The sequence below is a fragment of the Schistocerca gregaria genome, chromosome 10 (assembly GCF_023897955.1).
Source record: "Schistocerca gregaria isolate iqSchGreg1 chromosome 10, iqSchGreg1.2, whole genome shotgun sequence".
NCBI classification, from domain to species: domain Eukaryota; kingdom Metazoa; phylum Arthropoda; class Insecta; order Orthoptera; family Acrididae; genus Schistocerca; species Schistocerca gregaria.
This window is the reverse complement of record NC_064929.1, coordinates 118,743,891-118,757,325: the sequence shown is the minus strand read 5'-3', so window position 1 is coordinate 118,757,325 and position 13,435 is coordinate 118,743,891. Positions and strand designations below refer to the sequence as shown.

The following is a 13,435-nucleotide window of genomic DNA, read 5'->3' as shown; positions in this document are numbered from 1 at the left end:
CTCCTTTACTGCTTTAAGTGTCTCATTTCCTAATCTAATTCCCTCAGCATCACCCGATTTAATTTGACTACATTCCATTATCCTCGTTTTGCTTTTGTTGATGTTCATCTTATATCCTCCTTTCAAGGCAATGTCCATTCTGTTCAACTGCTCTTCCAAGTCCTTTGCTGTCTCTGATAGAATTACAATGTCATCGGCGAACCTCAAAGTTATTGTTTCTTCTCCATTGATTTTAATACCTACTCCGAATTTTTCTTTTGTTTCCTTCACTGCTTGCTCAATATACAGATTGAATAACATCGGGGAGAGACTACAACCCTGTCTCACTCCCTTCCCAACCGCTGCTTCCCTTTCATGTCCCACGACTCTTATAACTGCCATCTGGTTTCTGTACAAATTGTAAATAGCCTTTCGCTCCCTGTATTTTATCCCTGCTACCTTCAGAATTTGAAAGAGAGTATTCCAATCAACATTGTCAAAAGCTTTCTCTAAGTCTACAAATGCTAGAAACGTAGGTTTGCCTTTCCTTAATCTTTCTTCTAAGATAAGTCGTAAGGTCAGTATTCCCTCACGTGTTCCAGTATTTCTTCGAAATCCAAACAGATCTTCCCCGAGGTAGGCTTCTACTAGTTTTCCCATTCGTCTGTAGAGAATTCGTGTTAGTATTTTGCAGCTATGGCTTATTAAATTGATAGTTCTGTAATTTTCACATCTGTCAACGCCTGCTTCAGCAAGTATTAAGAAGTCGTCCCAAACAAATATCTCAGTTCCATGAAAGAGAGTCGCAATGATCCAGAATTCTTAAATTTCTATCATAGATACGAAAAGCTCTATAGTAAGGTGCTGATGGCTGTGAGAAAGTCATTTAATAACAAAATAGTATATAATGCAGAGAATAAAAGCAAAGCAGTCTGAGATGTCACAAAAAAGGAGACGGGGAGAGGCAAATAAACGCAGAATAACAATTGCTAAGGGAAGGGGATAAGGTAATAAATGATCCACAACACTTAGCAAACCATGTACTCGAGCATTCTTCAAGTACTGCAGAGAAATTAGAGCAAAAACTCCCCAAGACAAAAATAACACCTGTAAATAGTGTCGCACTAAATACAATGATGGTACTTCCAATCACAGAGAAAGAAGTCAATAAAACTCTCCAAAAACTAAAAAATAAAAAGTCAGTAGGCTTAGATGAAGTACCAATGTGTGTACTGAAATAATGCGTAGAGATTACATAAGGTCCTTTGACAAAAATAATAAATGAATCTTTCACATCAGGGACATTTCCAGAGCAGTTAAAACAGGCAAGAGTTGTACCTTTGCTTACGAAAGGCAATGCAGAAGACATAGAAAATTACTGGCCCATTTCCCTACTGTCGCCATTCTCAAAAATAATAGAAGCAATTATGAAAGACAGAGTAATGACTTACCTGATTGAATACAATTTTTCAAGCGAATCACAGTTTGGTTTCCAAAGTGGCAAAATTGCAGAGTCAGACATAGTAGAATTCACAAAAGTTGATGCTCGTGGCATAGATGAGTGTGTCACAGGCACATTTTTGGATCTTTCTAAGGTCTTTGATACAATCGATAACAAGCTTCTATTAAATAGATTAGAACCATTAGGAATAAGAGGGGTAGCTAATGACTGGTTTCTATTATACCTAGCAGATAGGATACATTAAAGTAGAGATAACACATACTTCAAATAGATCCAAACATTTAATAGAACATCAGAACAAAAATACACTAATATAGCGGTTCCACAAGGTAGCATATTAGGACCAATACTATTCCTGATATACATCAATGACTTTCCTCGCAGTGTTACTTATGGTGAAAACATTATCTTCATTGATGACTGCAATATTATAATCAATGAGAATAAAAGAGAATAAAAGAGAACTTCTTGCAGAGAAAGCAAATGAAACTCTCAAGGAAGTTTACAATTGGCCAATAAGCAATAAAGTGACATTGAACATAAAGAAACCTAATGTCATGAATTTCAGTTTGTAAGTAGGATATTTAGGTTTTTTATTGGTAACGCCAACGCCACGTAGCGCTCTGTATAAAAATCACTGGCTGTGCCGTGTGCAGTCTGTGGCTGGTTTTCATTGTTGTCTGCCATTGTAGTGTTGAGCAGCGGCAGCTGGATGCTAACAGCGCGTAGCGTTGCGCAGTTGGAGGTGAGCCGCCAGCAGTGGTGGATGTGGGGAGAGAGATGACGGAGTTTTGAAATTTGTAAGAATTGGTGTCATGAACTGATATATATATATATATATATATATATATATATATATATATATATATATATATATATATATATATATATATTATGACTATTAAGGTAAATACATTGGCTGTTCTCTATTAAAATCTTTCATTTGCTAACTATGCCTGTCAGTAGTTAGTGCCTTCCGTAGTTTGAATCTTTTATTTAGCTGGCAGTAGTGGTGCTCGCGGTACTGCAGTAGCTTGAGTAACGAAGATTTTTGTGAGGTAAGTGATATGTGAAACGTATAGGTTAATGTTAGTCAGGTCCATTCTCTTGTAGGGATTACTGAAAGTCAGATTGCGTTGCGCTAAAAAAAATATTGTGTGTCAGTTTAAGCACAGTCTTGTATAAATTTTTCTAAGGGGACGTTTCAAGTTTGAAGACAGAAAATGACAATGTTAAATTAAATGTAGATGGCACGTCTATAGACTGTGTAACAAATGCAAAATTTCTAGGATGAATATTGGTTGTCAGTTGAAGTGACATGAACACACAAAGGTACTTTGCACACAGAATGTCATCAGCATGTTACCCATTAGAATCCTGTCATCAATGTGTAACATACAGTGTCTTTTAGTTATATGTTATTCATATGTACATTCAGTTTTTAGCTATGGCATGCACAAAACAGGAACACAATTTTCAAACTCCAGAAAAGATCCTAAAGAATAATAACCAAAAATGGTAGTCAAGCTCATTGTAAAGGTCTGTTCAAAACACTGGGGATTTTAACTGCTCCATGTGAATACATTTACTAGTCAGTTGTAGATATGGAAAATAACATTGGTAATTACTGCAGAAACAGGTATGTCCACGACCATGGAACAAGAGCTGGACTCAACTTACAGTTACAAAGAAAAAATAAATATAAAACTCAAAACAGAATTTTCTAGCAAGGAATAAAACAGTACAATAAATTACCAAAAGAGACTAAAGAAACTGCAAAAACACACTTCTTTAGAAAGGCAGCTAAAACGTAACTGTTATGAAATACATTTTATACATTTAAGGATTACTTAGATAAAACAAAGTAGACTTTTTGTAAAAAAAGGTTATAGAAATAAATAATAAAAATGAGTGCAAAACATCTAACATTCCACATAACATATTCACACAATGTTTTTTTCCTTCTTTTGACCTTTTCTAGAAAAATTTACCCCCAAGCTATGCATAGAAAAATACTAAAACCTCTTCCTCTTTCTGAGCTCAACATCTGACTCATTATAGAGGGATGCTGACTCAGTTTTTCAGGATAGCAAATAGCCTAGAGATCACCAGCATGTGTGTGTTTGTGTGTGTAGGGAGTGAAGTGTTATGAAACAATGTGTGTATAGTATGTGCAGCGACTAATAGTCAGATATGAGTGAACAGTGTGGCATTACATTATTTAATAACTTATTTATAAAAAAAAGTATTGTACACAAGGAGTAGATCTAACGTATTTCTCTAACTAGAAGACTGTAATGTATGTAGCTTATTTTAAATTGGTGTAAACTAGTAAATACTTTGACATGTCCTATATCCTTGTAAAAATAGATCTATGCATGAATAAAGCTATTACTACTACTACTACCATTACTACAACTACTTTTTTAATCCCCTCAGTGCACACTTCTTATTTCATCTGTCACGTGTTATTTTGCTTCTGAGGCAGCAGAATATCTCCAATTCGTCAAATATTACTTTTATGTCAACTTTGTCCCTAATCACATTTCTGCTACTCCTCAATGTTTTCTTCTTTCTCTGGTTTGCTCTGAATCTCTATTGCATGTTCCTTATATAGTTCCGCCATTCACTGCGTCCTCCCATTTTTCTTTCCTCTAACTGAAGGCAGAACATTAACAATCAAATCTATCTATAATCTTGCAGCTGTTAGAACAACAAGCCAAAGTCTACCATTAGTATGCTTTCTATGCCTCCTCTCACTCAACACTCTTATGACAGACCTGTGTGAAGTGACAGGCTTACACAGGAGTTTGGCACCACACACAGCTGACTTGATTCGACGAATGCCGCAGAGGTGGTGTGATTGTAAACGTACAACCAGCTTTCCTTGCTCTGGGGTTTCCTCATCCTATGATTATTCTCTTTGCAGCCATGCCAATTTTGCATCAAAATACACTACCCTCCATAAGTTGGGAAACACTTCGTAATTATAGACAATGGAAAGGAACTACAGTATAAAAACGCATTTTGTTGTTGTCCAAATGTTTATTACTCTCAAACAACACAAAGGAAGATGCAACAATTAAATTTTCGATTCCTCAGAATAGCCAGCCTTTACTTTCATCACTGCCTTGCACAATCTTGGCACGCGCTGCGTCAGTTTTGCCAAGGTTTCGGTTGGAATCAATCTCCATTCTTGCTGCAGGACCTCCCGCAGTTGTGACCCACCCATGATTTCTCGTTTTCGTATCCTCCTGTCCAATTCATCCCACAGTAGCTTTATTGGGTTACAATCAGGGTGTTGGGGCGGCCATCCCATGTTTTTCAATATTTTACGAACCTCTACAGATTTCACATGGTTCTGACACAAGTGAGATGTATGTGTCTGGTCGTTCTCTTGCTGCAAGGCAAACCCTTTCCCAATCAGACGCAAACTAGATATCTTAGCATGTCTCTGGTTCAGTTTACCAATTATTTTCACCGAATCTGCGACTTTATTCCCTCCAAAGGATGCCCATATCATCACAGAACCCTCTCCATGCTTTGCAGTTGTAATTACGCACTGAGAATTCAAGCGTTCAGCGTTCATGGGGTGTACAAATTGACGCCGTTTACTTCCAAATATTTCGAACTTGGATTCATCAGTGAATAAGACTCTTTCCCAATCCCTCGCTGTCCAGTGTTGGTGTGTCTTAGCCCACTGAAGCCTTTTCTTCTTCTTAACAGGGCGCAACAGCGGTTTCCTTGGTGCTACATAACCTCAGAGATTGTGCGCCAGGCGTCGTCTCACTGTTGACTAACTCACATGTGTGTCCTACGTTCGTTTAGTTCAGCAGTCAATTCACGGACAGTTTTTAATGTTACGTTTACTGGTCATTACCAAATACTTTTCCTGTCATTCTGATATTTCCTGGGTGCTTCTGAGTGAGGACGATCTGCATAGGAGCCTGTTTCTCGATGCCGGTTTATGGTTTTGACAACTCCGCTGATGGAAACCATCAGTTTCTTTCCTATTTGTCGGACACTATTGCCTTCTTGGTGAAAAGTGATTATCATTACCCATGATTCATAAGGAATCTGGCACTTTGGGGCCATTTTCAGTTACTTTCGCGGCGTGTTATGCCTTCATGCAAACGCAATTACAAGTGAACAGAAATGTAAACAACGTATCTCTACGTACCATGCGGTCTACTCGCGTAACCTGGCGTGTTTAGTAGAACTGCTTGGACAGGTAACCTTGGTTTACATAAAACGGAGCAGTACTAGTATGTTCCAATATGTATGTATATGTACAATAATTAAGTGTACAATACTGTACGTGTCATTATTCCAATAACTCACATCGATCACTTCCATCTTGCTCCGTTGTAATACGCAGAATGGTGTTTCGTTCAAATGGCTCTGAGCACTATGGGACTTAACATCTGAGGTCATCAGTCCCCTTGAACTTACAACTACTTAAACCTAACTGACCTAAGGACGACACACACATCCATGCCCGAGGCAGGATCCCAACCTGCGACCGTAGCGGTAGCGCGGTTCCAGACTGAGGCGCCTAGAACCGATCGGCCAAAACGGCCAACAGCATGTTGCTTCCAAACTTATGGATGGCAGTGTATCAAAACATCGTGTGTGAGCACAAAACAGCGTGAAATGTTTTGATTTATCTATTATCAGACAATGAGGAATAAGATACTGGTCCCTCACTGATTGTACTTCATAAAAACGTCCATATCAGTCAGAAACTGATAATGACCCATGATCCATGTTCAGGGACAGTATCTTATCATCAGCTGTAACACAGCCTGTGAACTCAATATGTTACTTGGAAGCTGCCGGGAGCTTGTACACTCTGTGACACGCAAAAAGCGAGACTGGATCACAAAAAATATTGTGAACCTGACATATCTGTTCCATTAGTGGGCGTCACCTTCATAAGCCTCAATCTTGCGTAAAGCATATGCATTGAAAATCACCACCTTTCCATTTTCGAAGCAACCAACACGAGTAGTTCGAAGTTTAAGGCAAGCATATCGCTTTCCGCGCGGTACTCTGACACGGATATCTTGCAAAATCTAAATTTGAATATTCGTAGTCGGTCAAACAGTGTAGTCGATTATATTAAGTTCTTAGGACTGAGAATAGATGGAAAGTTTTTTTTTTCTTTTATTGGAAGTATCACGTTCAGGATCTTGTGCAGAGACTGGATGCTGATACCTCACTATACATAGTGGTCCACTGATAGTGACCGTGCCAAATATCTCACGAAATTAGCATCAAACGAAAAAACTAAAAAGAACGAAACTCGCCTACCTTGAAGGGGGAAACCAGATGGCGCTATGGTTGGCCCGCTAGATGGCGCTACCATAGGTCAAACGGATATAAAATTTTGTTTGAAAATAACACGCCAGTGTATATTGGCAAGATGTGCTTTTCCCACTTTCTTTTTTGGTATGCGTTTTTTAGTGTACAATTCTAAATTTTAAATATTCAATTAATGATTTGCAAGTGCACTTTGGTATTTTTTGGTAATCTCTTGCCAAATAAATTATTGTTAAGTCGTCACGTGACACAGGTCACATAGAGGACGCTCCAAGACCCTGTCACGCCGAGGTCTGCTGAATAGGTGGATGTAAACAGCGGCTTAAGTTATTGTGATCGTTTCTTAGCTTTGGTTACTGATAATAACTTGACACCAGTGCCTATGAGTTTAATTTGTACACTACAGGTATGTTCTTTCCAACAGTTGGTTTATACTCAGGTGCGTATTTGTGGTCTTTTGTTTCTTATTCACTGGTCGCTATGTGAAAATTTTTAACTTGCAGCACTGAAGATGATCACTATGTGATTGAAAATAGATTTTGCAGTCAATAAACAATCAAAATTACGGCCAACGCTGACCTTCCTTCTAATTTTTGTTTCATATTTTTTTCGCAATTTTTGCCAAAAATTTGGAATTGTTCTTTTGAAATTGCCGTAGAACATGATTTTACTTTCACGGTGTCAAGGAGTCTTACTACGTTTTGAGCTTTCACCGCGCGCTGACTTTATCTCTGAATGGTGAAGCAAGTATATGTGGCACAAAAGAAGAATTCATATGGTTCAAATGCCTCTGAGCACTATGGCACTTAACATCTGAGGTCATCAGTCCCCTAGAACTTAGAAATACTTAAACCTAACTAACCTAAGGACAGCACACACAGATCCATGCCTGAGGCAGGATTCGAACCTGCGACCGTAGTGGTCACGTGGTTCCTGACTAAAGAAGAATCCCGATTGCACTGTGAGAGTGGCGATGTGAATGGGATAAGATTTCCGTTGTCAAGAAACAGCACACCACCAATTTTTAACTCAACTAGTGTGCTATTTCTTCACATCGGCTTTCCTTAAAACCAATTGCTGAAAGTGATGAGCAAAATTATATGTGACAAGACTGCCTAACAGAAGCTGCAACGGGTAACTCCACCACGTAATTTTGACACTACATTTGCTAGGTCGCTGGCGTTTGCAGGAATGAAAATACAGGGAAGTCGACATGAAGTGTTCCGGACAAATCCGGTATGTGACGAAATCGAACGACGGACCCGTCGAACACCCTTTATTGTGCCACTTACATGCAGTTACCATTGTTAGCAAAGTGGTTATCACCTAGGTATGTACATGCAACGTTTTCCTTTCAGTTTCTGCTCTAAGGGGGAATAAGTACGCTGCTAGTTTGTTGACGTACAGAATATACAATAATTAATCAATACTTGAATATACAGCTCCAAAACCAACGGGCAGCCGATATTTTTAGACTGGTACGTCGACATGATCGACGTCGATATATCGACAATCAGTTCGACATACTGAGTGCCGATGATGTTTTTTAACCATCGAAGTATCGCATTCCCGATATTTTTAAAAGTATCAATAGTTCTAGTGCCTATACTGGCAGCTCAACAGTGGGTTGTCATTTCTGACCATTCGAACGTAAAGACAACACAATACTCGGTCCCCAAGTTCAGAAAAATCTCCGACCCGGCCGGGAATCGAACCGAAACCCCTTCGGTAAGCAATACAGCCGCGCTGACCACGCACTCACCCAGGCGGACAACGCCAAAGTTTTACTGCGTGAAATGCTAAAATGCGCTAGACGATAATCTTTTTTCCTTTCATCATTTTTTGTGGGGCGTTAGAGAGAGAAAGTGTCTTAAAGATTTGAAATTATCTTTGTTAGCGAGAGTGAAGTCCAAAATTCCCCCGCAATACACCGATGGACCATGCAAGATGATTGGGCGCCTACGTAATCCTTGGTAGTAATAGAAATGTTGTCTATTGCTTTAAAAACTGTAAGACGCGAACGCCTACGCCTCCTAAAATTTTACTGCGTGAAATGCGAAAATGCGCTAAGCAATAAGCTTTTTTCCTTTCATCATTTTTTGTGGAGCGTCACCGAGAGAAAGTTTCTTAAAGATTTGAAATTAACTGTAATGCTGGTTAGAAGTCAGTTCTCCCTCTCTCAGACAGTGGATGAATAAAGTTCCTGTATTTGCGCGCAGTGAATCACGCCATATCGAGACGAACACACGGTTTCTTACCGTAGTACTGGTCTTAAACAAAAGAGCCAAAGAAACTGATACATCTGCCTAATATCTTGTAAGACCCCCGCGAGCACTCAGAAGTGCCTCAACACGGCATGGCATCGACTCTACTGTCTGAAGTAGAGCTGGAGGAAAATGATACCGAGAATCCTGCACGGCTGTCCATAAATCCGTAAGAGTAAGAGGGGGTGGATATGTGTTGAACAGCACGTGGCAAGACATCCCAAATATTCTCAATAATGTTCATATCTGGGTAGTCTGGTGGCCAGCGGAAGTGTTTACGCTCAGAAGACCGTTCCTGGAGCCACACTCTAGCAATTCTGGACGTGTGGGGTGTCGCATTGTGTTCCTGGAATTGCCCACGTCTATGGGAACTCACAACAGGCATGAATGGGTGCAGGTGATCAGACAGTATGCTTACGTACGTGTCACCTGTCAGAGTCGTATCTAGGCGCATCAGGGGTCCCATATCACTCCAGATGCACACGCCTCACACCATTACAGAGCGTCCACCAGCTTGAAGAGACCCCTGCTGACATGCAGGGTACACGGATTCATGAGGTTGTCTCCATACCCGTACACGTCCATCCGCTCGATACAATTTGAAACGAGACTCGTCCGACAAGGCAACATGTTCCCGGTCATCAACAGTGAATGTCGGTCTTGATGAGCCCAGGCGAGGCGTAAAGCTTTGTGTCGTGCAGTCGTCAAGGGTACACAAGTGGGCCTTCGGCTCCGAAAGCACATATCGATGATGTTTCGTTGAATGGTTCGCAACGCTGACACTTGTTGATGGCCCAGCTTTTAAATTTGCAGCAATTTGCGGAACCGTTGCTCTTCTGTCACGTTGAACGATTCTGTTCAGTCGTCGCTGGTCCCGTTCTTGCAGGATCTTTTTCCGACCACAGCGATGTCAGAGATATGATGTTTTAGCGGATTCCTGATATTCACGGTACACTCGTGAAATGGTCGTACGGGAAAATCCCCACTTCACCGCTACCTCGCAGATGCTGTGTCCCGCTCGTGATGTGCCAAAGGCTTGTTGTGTTATACCGGCGTTGCCGACCGCAGCGCCGTATTCGGCCTGTTTACGTATCTCTGTATATGAATACGAATTCCCACACTAGTTACTTTGGCGCTGCAGTGTGTGTTGTTAAACTTTTCTCGTAAGAGTTGTAAGACGTGCATATTTCTATTGTCTATTGTCAAACCACAATTTATGGAAGATGTTTATATTTTATTAATACGATTAGGTAGGAATAATTAATATTTGTCATGTTGGAAATAATTGTGGTAGCAGGGGATATCTGCACCAAAGTATTGTTGATATTATTTTAAAAAAGGCGGGAGAAACCGCGTACGGATACATTTTAAGAAAACAGCGGGAAAGACCGCGCATTGATACATTTTGTAATGGTAGTAGGGACTGTCTGCACCAGAAAGCATTGTTGGCAGGAGAGAGACCGCACTTTAGCGTTCGTAGGAAGTCAGTAGTAAGCGAGATCTGAAGCGAGACGGTAGCAGGTCTGAAGCGAGAGGTTGTGAGGAGCGGTGTGCCTGCCAGCCACCAGCTATGATTTACAAGAGATTATAAACGGATGTCCAGAGACATCAGCTAACTATTATCATAAAAGGAACGAATATTAGTGAATTTTTTTTAGAAACTCGAGACTACTGAAGGTATGTTTGCGTAATGCTAGTTGTAAGATTATTGTAAAAAGTAAGTCCCATCTGCACGTTCGTAAAATCATTTCATTACCAACAGTAAATATTTGAAGCGTTTTCAGAACATAATTAATTTTTGCCAGCAATGTTGCATTACTGATTATAATACATCCCAAAAACCATCAACATAAAACTTTGCAAAAATTTTATTGTTGTCAAGGAAAAGTGTAACTATGAATTACGTAACTTCAGTCAAATTAATTAAATAATAACGTCAGCTCTGCTAATAAAGAATAACGTCAGCTTTGGTAATAAATACAGCCACTTATGATGACAGCCCACCAGCAGCTAATAGAGTATAGTAAACCAGAGTAAGTATATTCATGTCGCGGTTCGATGTAGCAGTGAGGTGGCGATCCAGTAACAGTAAAAAAGGTAAGGAACAGTTTTGGGTTATTGCAGATAACGAATGAGGGCAACACTACGACGACACATTCTACGTTTTCTTCGAAATAATCAGGAAATCACTTTTAAAAAGCAGCAATTAAATTTGTATGTGAAGATTGAGAAAGAGAATAAATTTTAAAGGGAAGATTTCATTTTTTATTACACTCCTGGAAATTGAAATAAGAACACCGTGAATTCATTGTCCCACGAAGGGGAAACTTTATTGACACATTCCTGGGGTCAGATACATCACATGATCACACTGACAGAACCACAGGCACATAGACACAGGCAACAGAGCATGCACAATGTCGGCACTAGTACAGTGTATATCCACCTTTCGCAGCAATGCAGGCTGCTATTCTCCCATGGAGACGATCGTAGAGATGCTGGATGTAGTCCTGTGGAACGGCTTGCCATGCCATTTCCACCTGGCGCCTCAGTTGGACCAGCGTTTGTGCTGGACGTGCAGACCGCGTGAGACGACGCTTCATCCAGTCCCAAACATGCTCAATGGGGGACAGATCCGGAGATCTTGCTGGCCAGGGTAGTTGACTTACACCTTCTAGAGCACGTTGGGTGGCACGGGATACATGCGGACGTGCATTGTCCTGTTGGAACAGCAAGTTCCCTTGCCGGTCTAGGACTGGTAGAACGATGGGTTCGATGACGGTTTGGATGTACCGTGCACTATTCAGTGTCCCCTCGACGATCACCAGAGGTGTACGGCCAGTGTAGGAGATCGCTCCCCACACCATGATGCCGGGTGTTGGCCCTGTGTGCCTCGGTCGTATGCAGTCCTGATTGTGGCGCTCACCTGCACGGCGCCAAACACGCACACGACCATCATTGGCACCAAGGCAGAAGCGACTCTCATCGCTGAAGACGACACGTCTCCATTCGTCCCTCCATTCACGCCTGCCGCGACACCACTGGAGGCGGGCTGCACGATGTTGGGGCGTGAGCGGAAGACGGCCTAACGGTGTGCGGGACCGTAGCCCAGCTTCATGGAGACGGTTGCGAATGGTCCTCGTCGATACCCCAGGAGCAACAGTGTCCCTAATTTGCTGGGAAGTGGCGGTGCGGTCCCCTACGGCACTGCGTAGGATCCTACGGTCTTGGCGTGCATCCGTGCGTCGCTGCGGTCCGGTCCCAGGTCGACGGGCACGTGCACCTTCCGCCGACCACTGGCGACAACATCGATGTACTGTGGAGACCTCACGCCCCACGTGTTGAGCATTTCGGCGGTACGTCCACCCGGCCTCCCGCATGCCCACTATACGCCCTCGCTCAAAGTCCGTCAACTGCACATACGGTTCACGTCCACGCTGTCGCGGCATGCTACCAGTGTTAAAGACTGCGATGGAGCTCTGTATGCCACGACAAACTGGCTGACACTGACGGCGGCGGTGCACAAATGCTGCGCAGCTAGCGCCATTCGACGGCCAACACCGCGGTTCCTGGTGTGTCAGCTGTGCCGTGCGTGTGATCATTGCTTGTACAGCCCTCTCGAAGTGTCCGAAGCAAGTATGGTGGGTCTGACACACCGGTGTCAATGTGTTCTTTTTTCCATTTCCAGGAGTGTATTAAGCAAGAGATAGAAATCCTAAGGAGAGGTTACATAGGTTATTGTAAAAGGGAAGGTTATCATTAACGAAAGAGGTATAGAGGAGACGGGAAGGTTTCAGAGTATGACTCTCAGAAAGACTAGACTAATTTTTAAACTCGGTCAATAATTACGCGAAACATTGGAAGCCATGTTTTTGCTGCCGCTGAAGCCGTTAGATAGGCATCCTGCTACTGATAGCCGGTTCAGGTTTCGCGCTTGCGGGACAGTGGCTCATTGCAGGACTGTCGGCGCGCGCAAACAGCAGGTAAACAAGAGGTAAACAGCTGGGCGCAGCTCGCGCTACGGTACCTGCATTCATCGTTGCTCGCGCTGGTCGGGCATCGGCGTTGAACTCAGTAGCGAAGCCGCTGGAGTCTACCTGCCTAAGACGGTGGGGTGACAGGTGCCGGCGTATCGCTTCTTCAAGAGGCAGCAAGCAGTCGGCATAATCTTATCAAACGCTGTCGCTGCCGACCCAATCTCAGGCGGGTTGCGCCTTTTTTCCTTATGCACACACACACACACACACGCACACGCGCACACGCGCACACAGATTGTCAGCGAGCAAGGCGTCAAACACTCTGGCACTTTTGTTATCTACCGTCATTTCTGATTTCTCCGAACTGCAATAATTCATTTCGACCCGAGAAAAAACGTAATGTTATTCATTTTAGTTATCGATCCATTGAC

The 13,435-nt window shown here is 42.2% G+C and overlaps 1 protein-coding gene across 4 annotated transcripts in view; it reads right to left on the bottom strand.

Moving 5' to 3' along the window:
• The window catches only part of LOC126293454 (uncharacterized), a 146,291-nt gene extending 133,162 nt beyond the window's left edge, over positions 1–13,129 (bottom strand). For all 4 annotated transcript variants that reach the window (XM_049986696.1, XM_049986697.1, XM_049986698.1 and 1 more), the window contains exon 1: positions 13,055–13,129. In XM_049986696.1, the coding sequence (XP_049842653.1) occupies positions 13,055–13,064 (10 nt within the window). In that variant the 5' untranslated portion in view covers positions 13,065–13,129. The remainder of the gene's footprint in view (positions 1–13,054) is intronic.
• Positions 13,130–13,435: the final 306 nt, after the last annotated feature.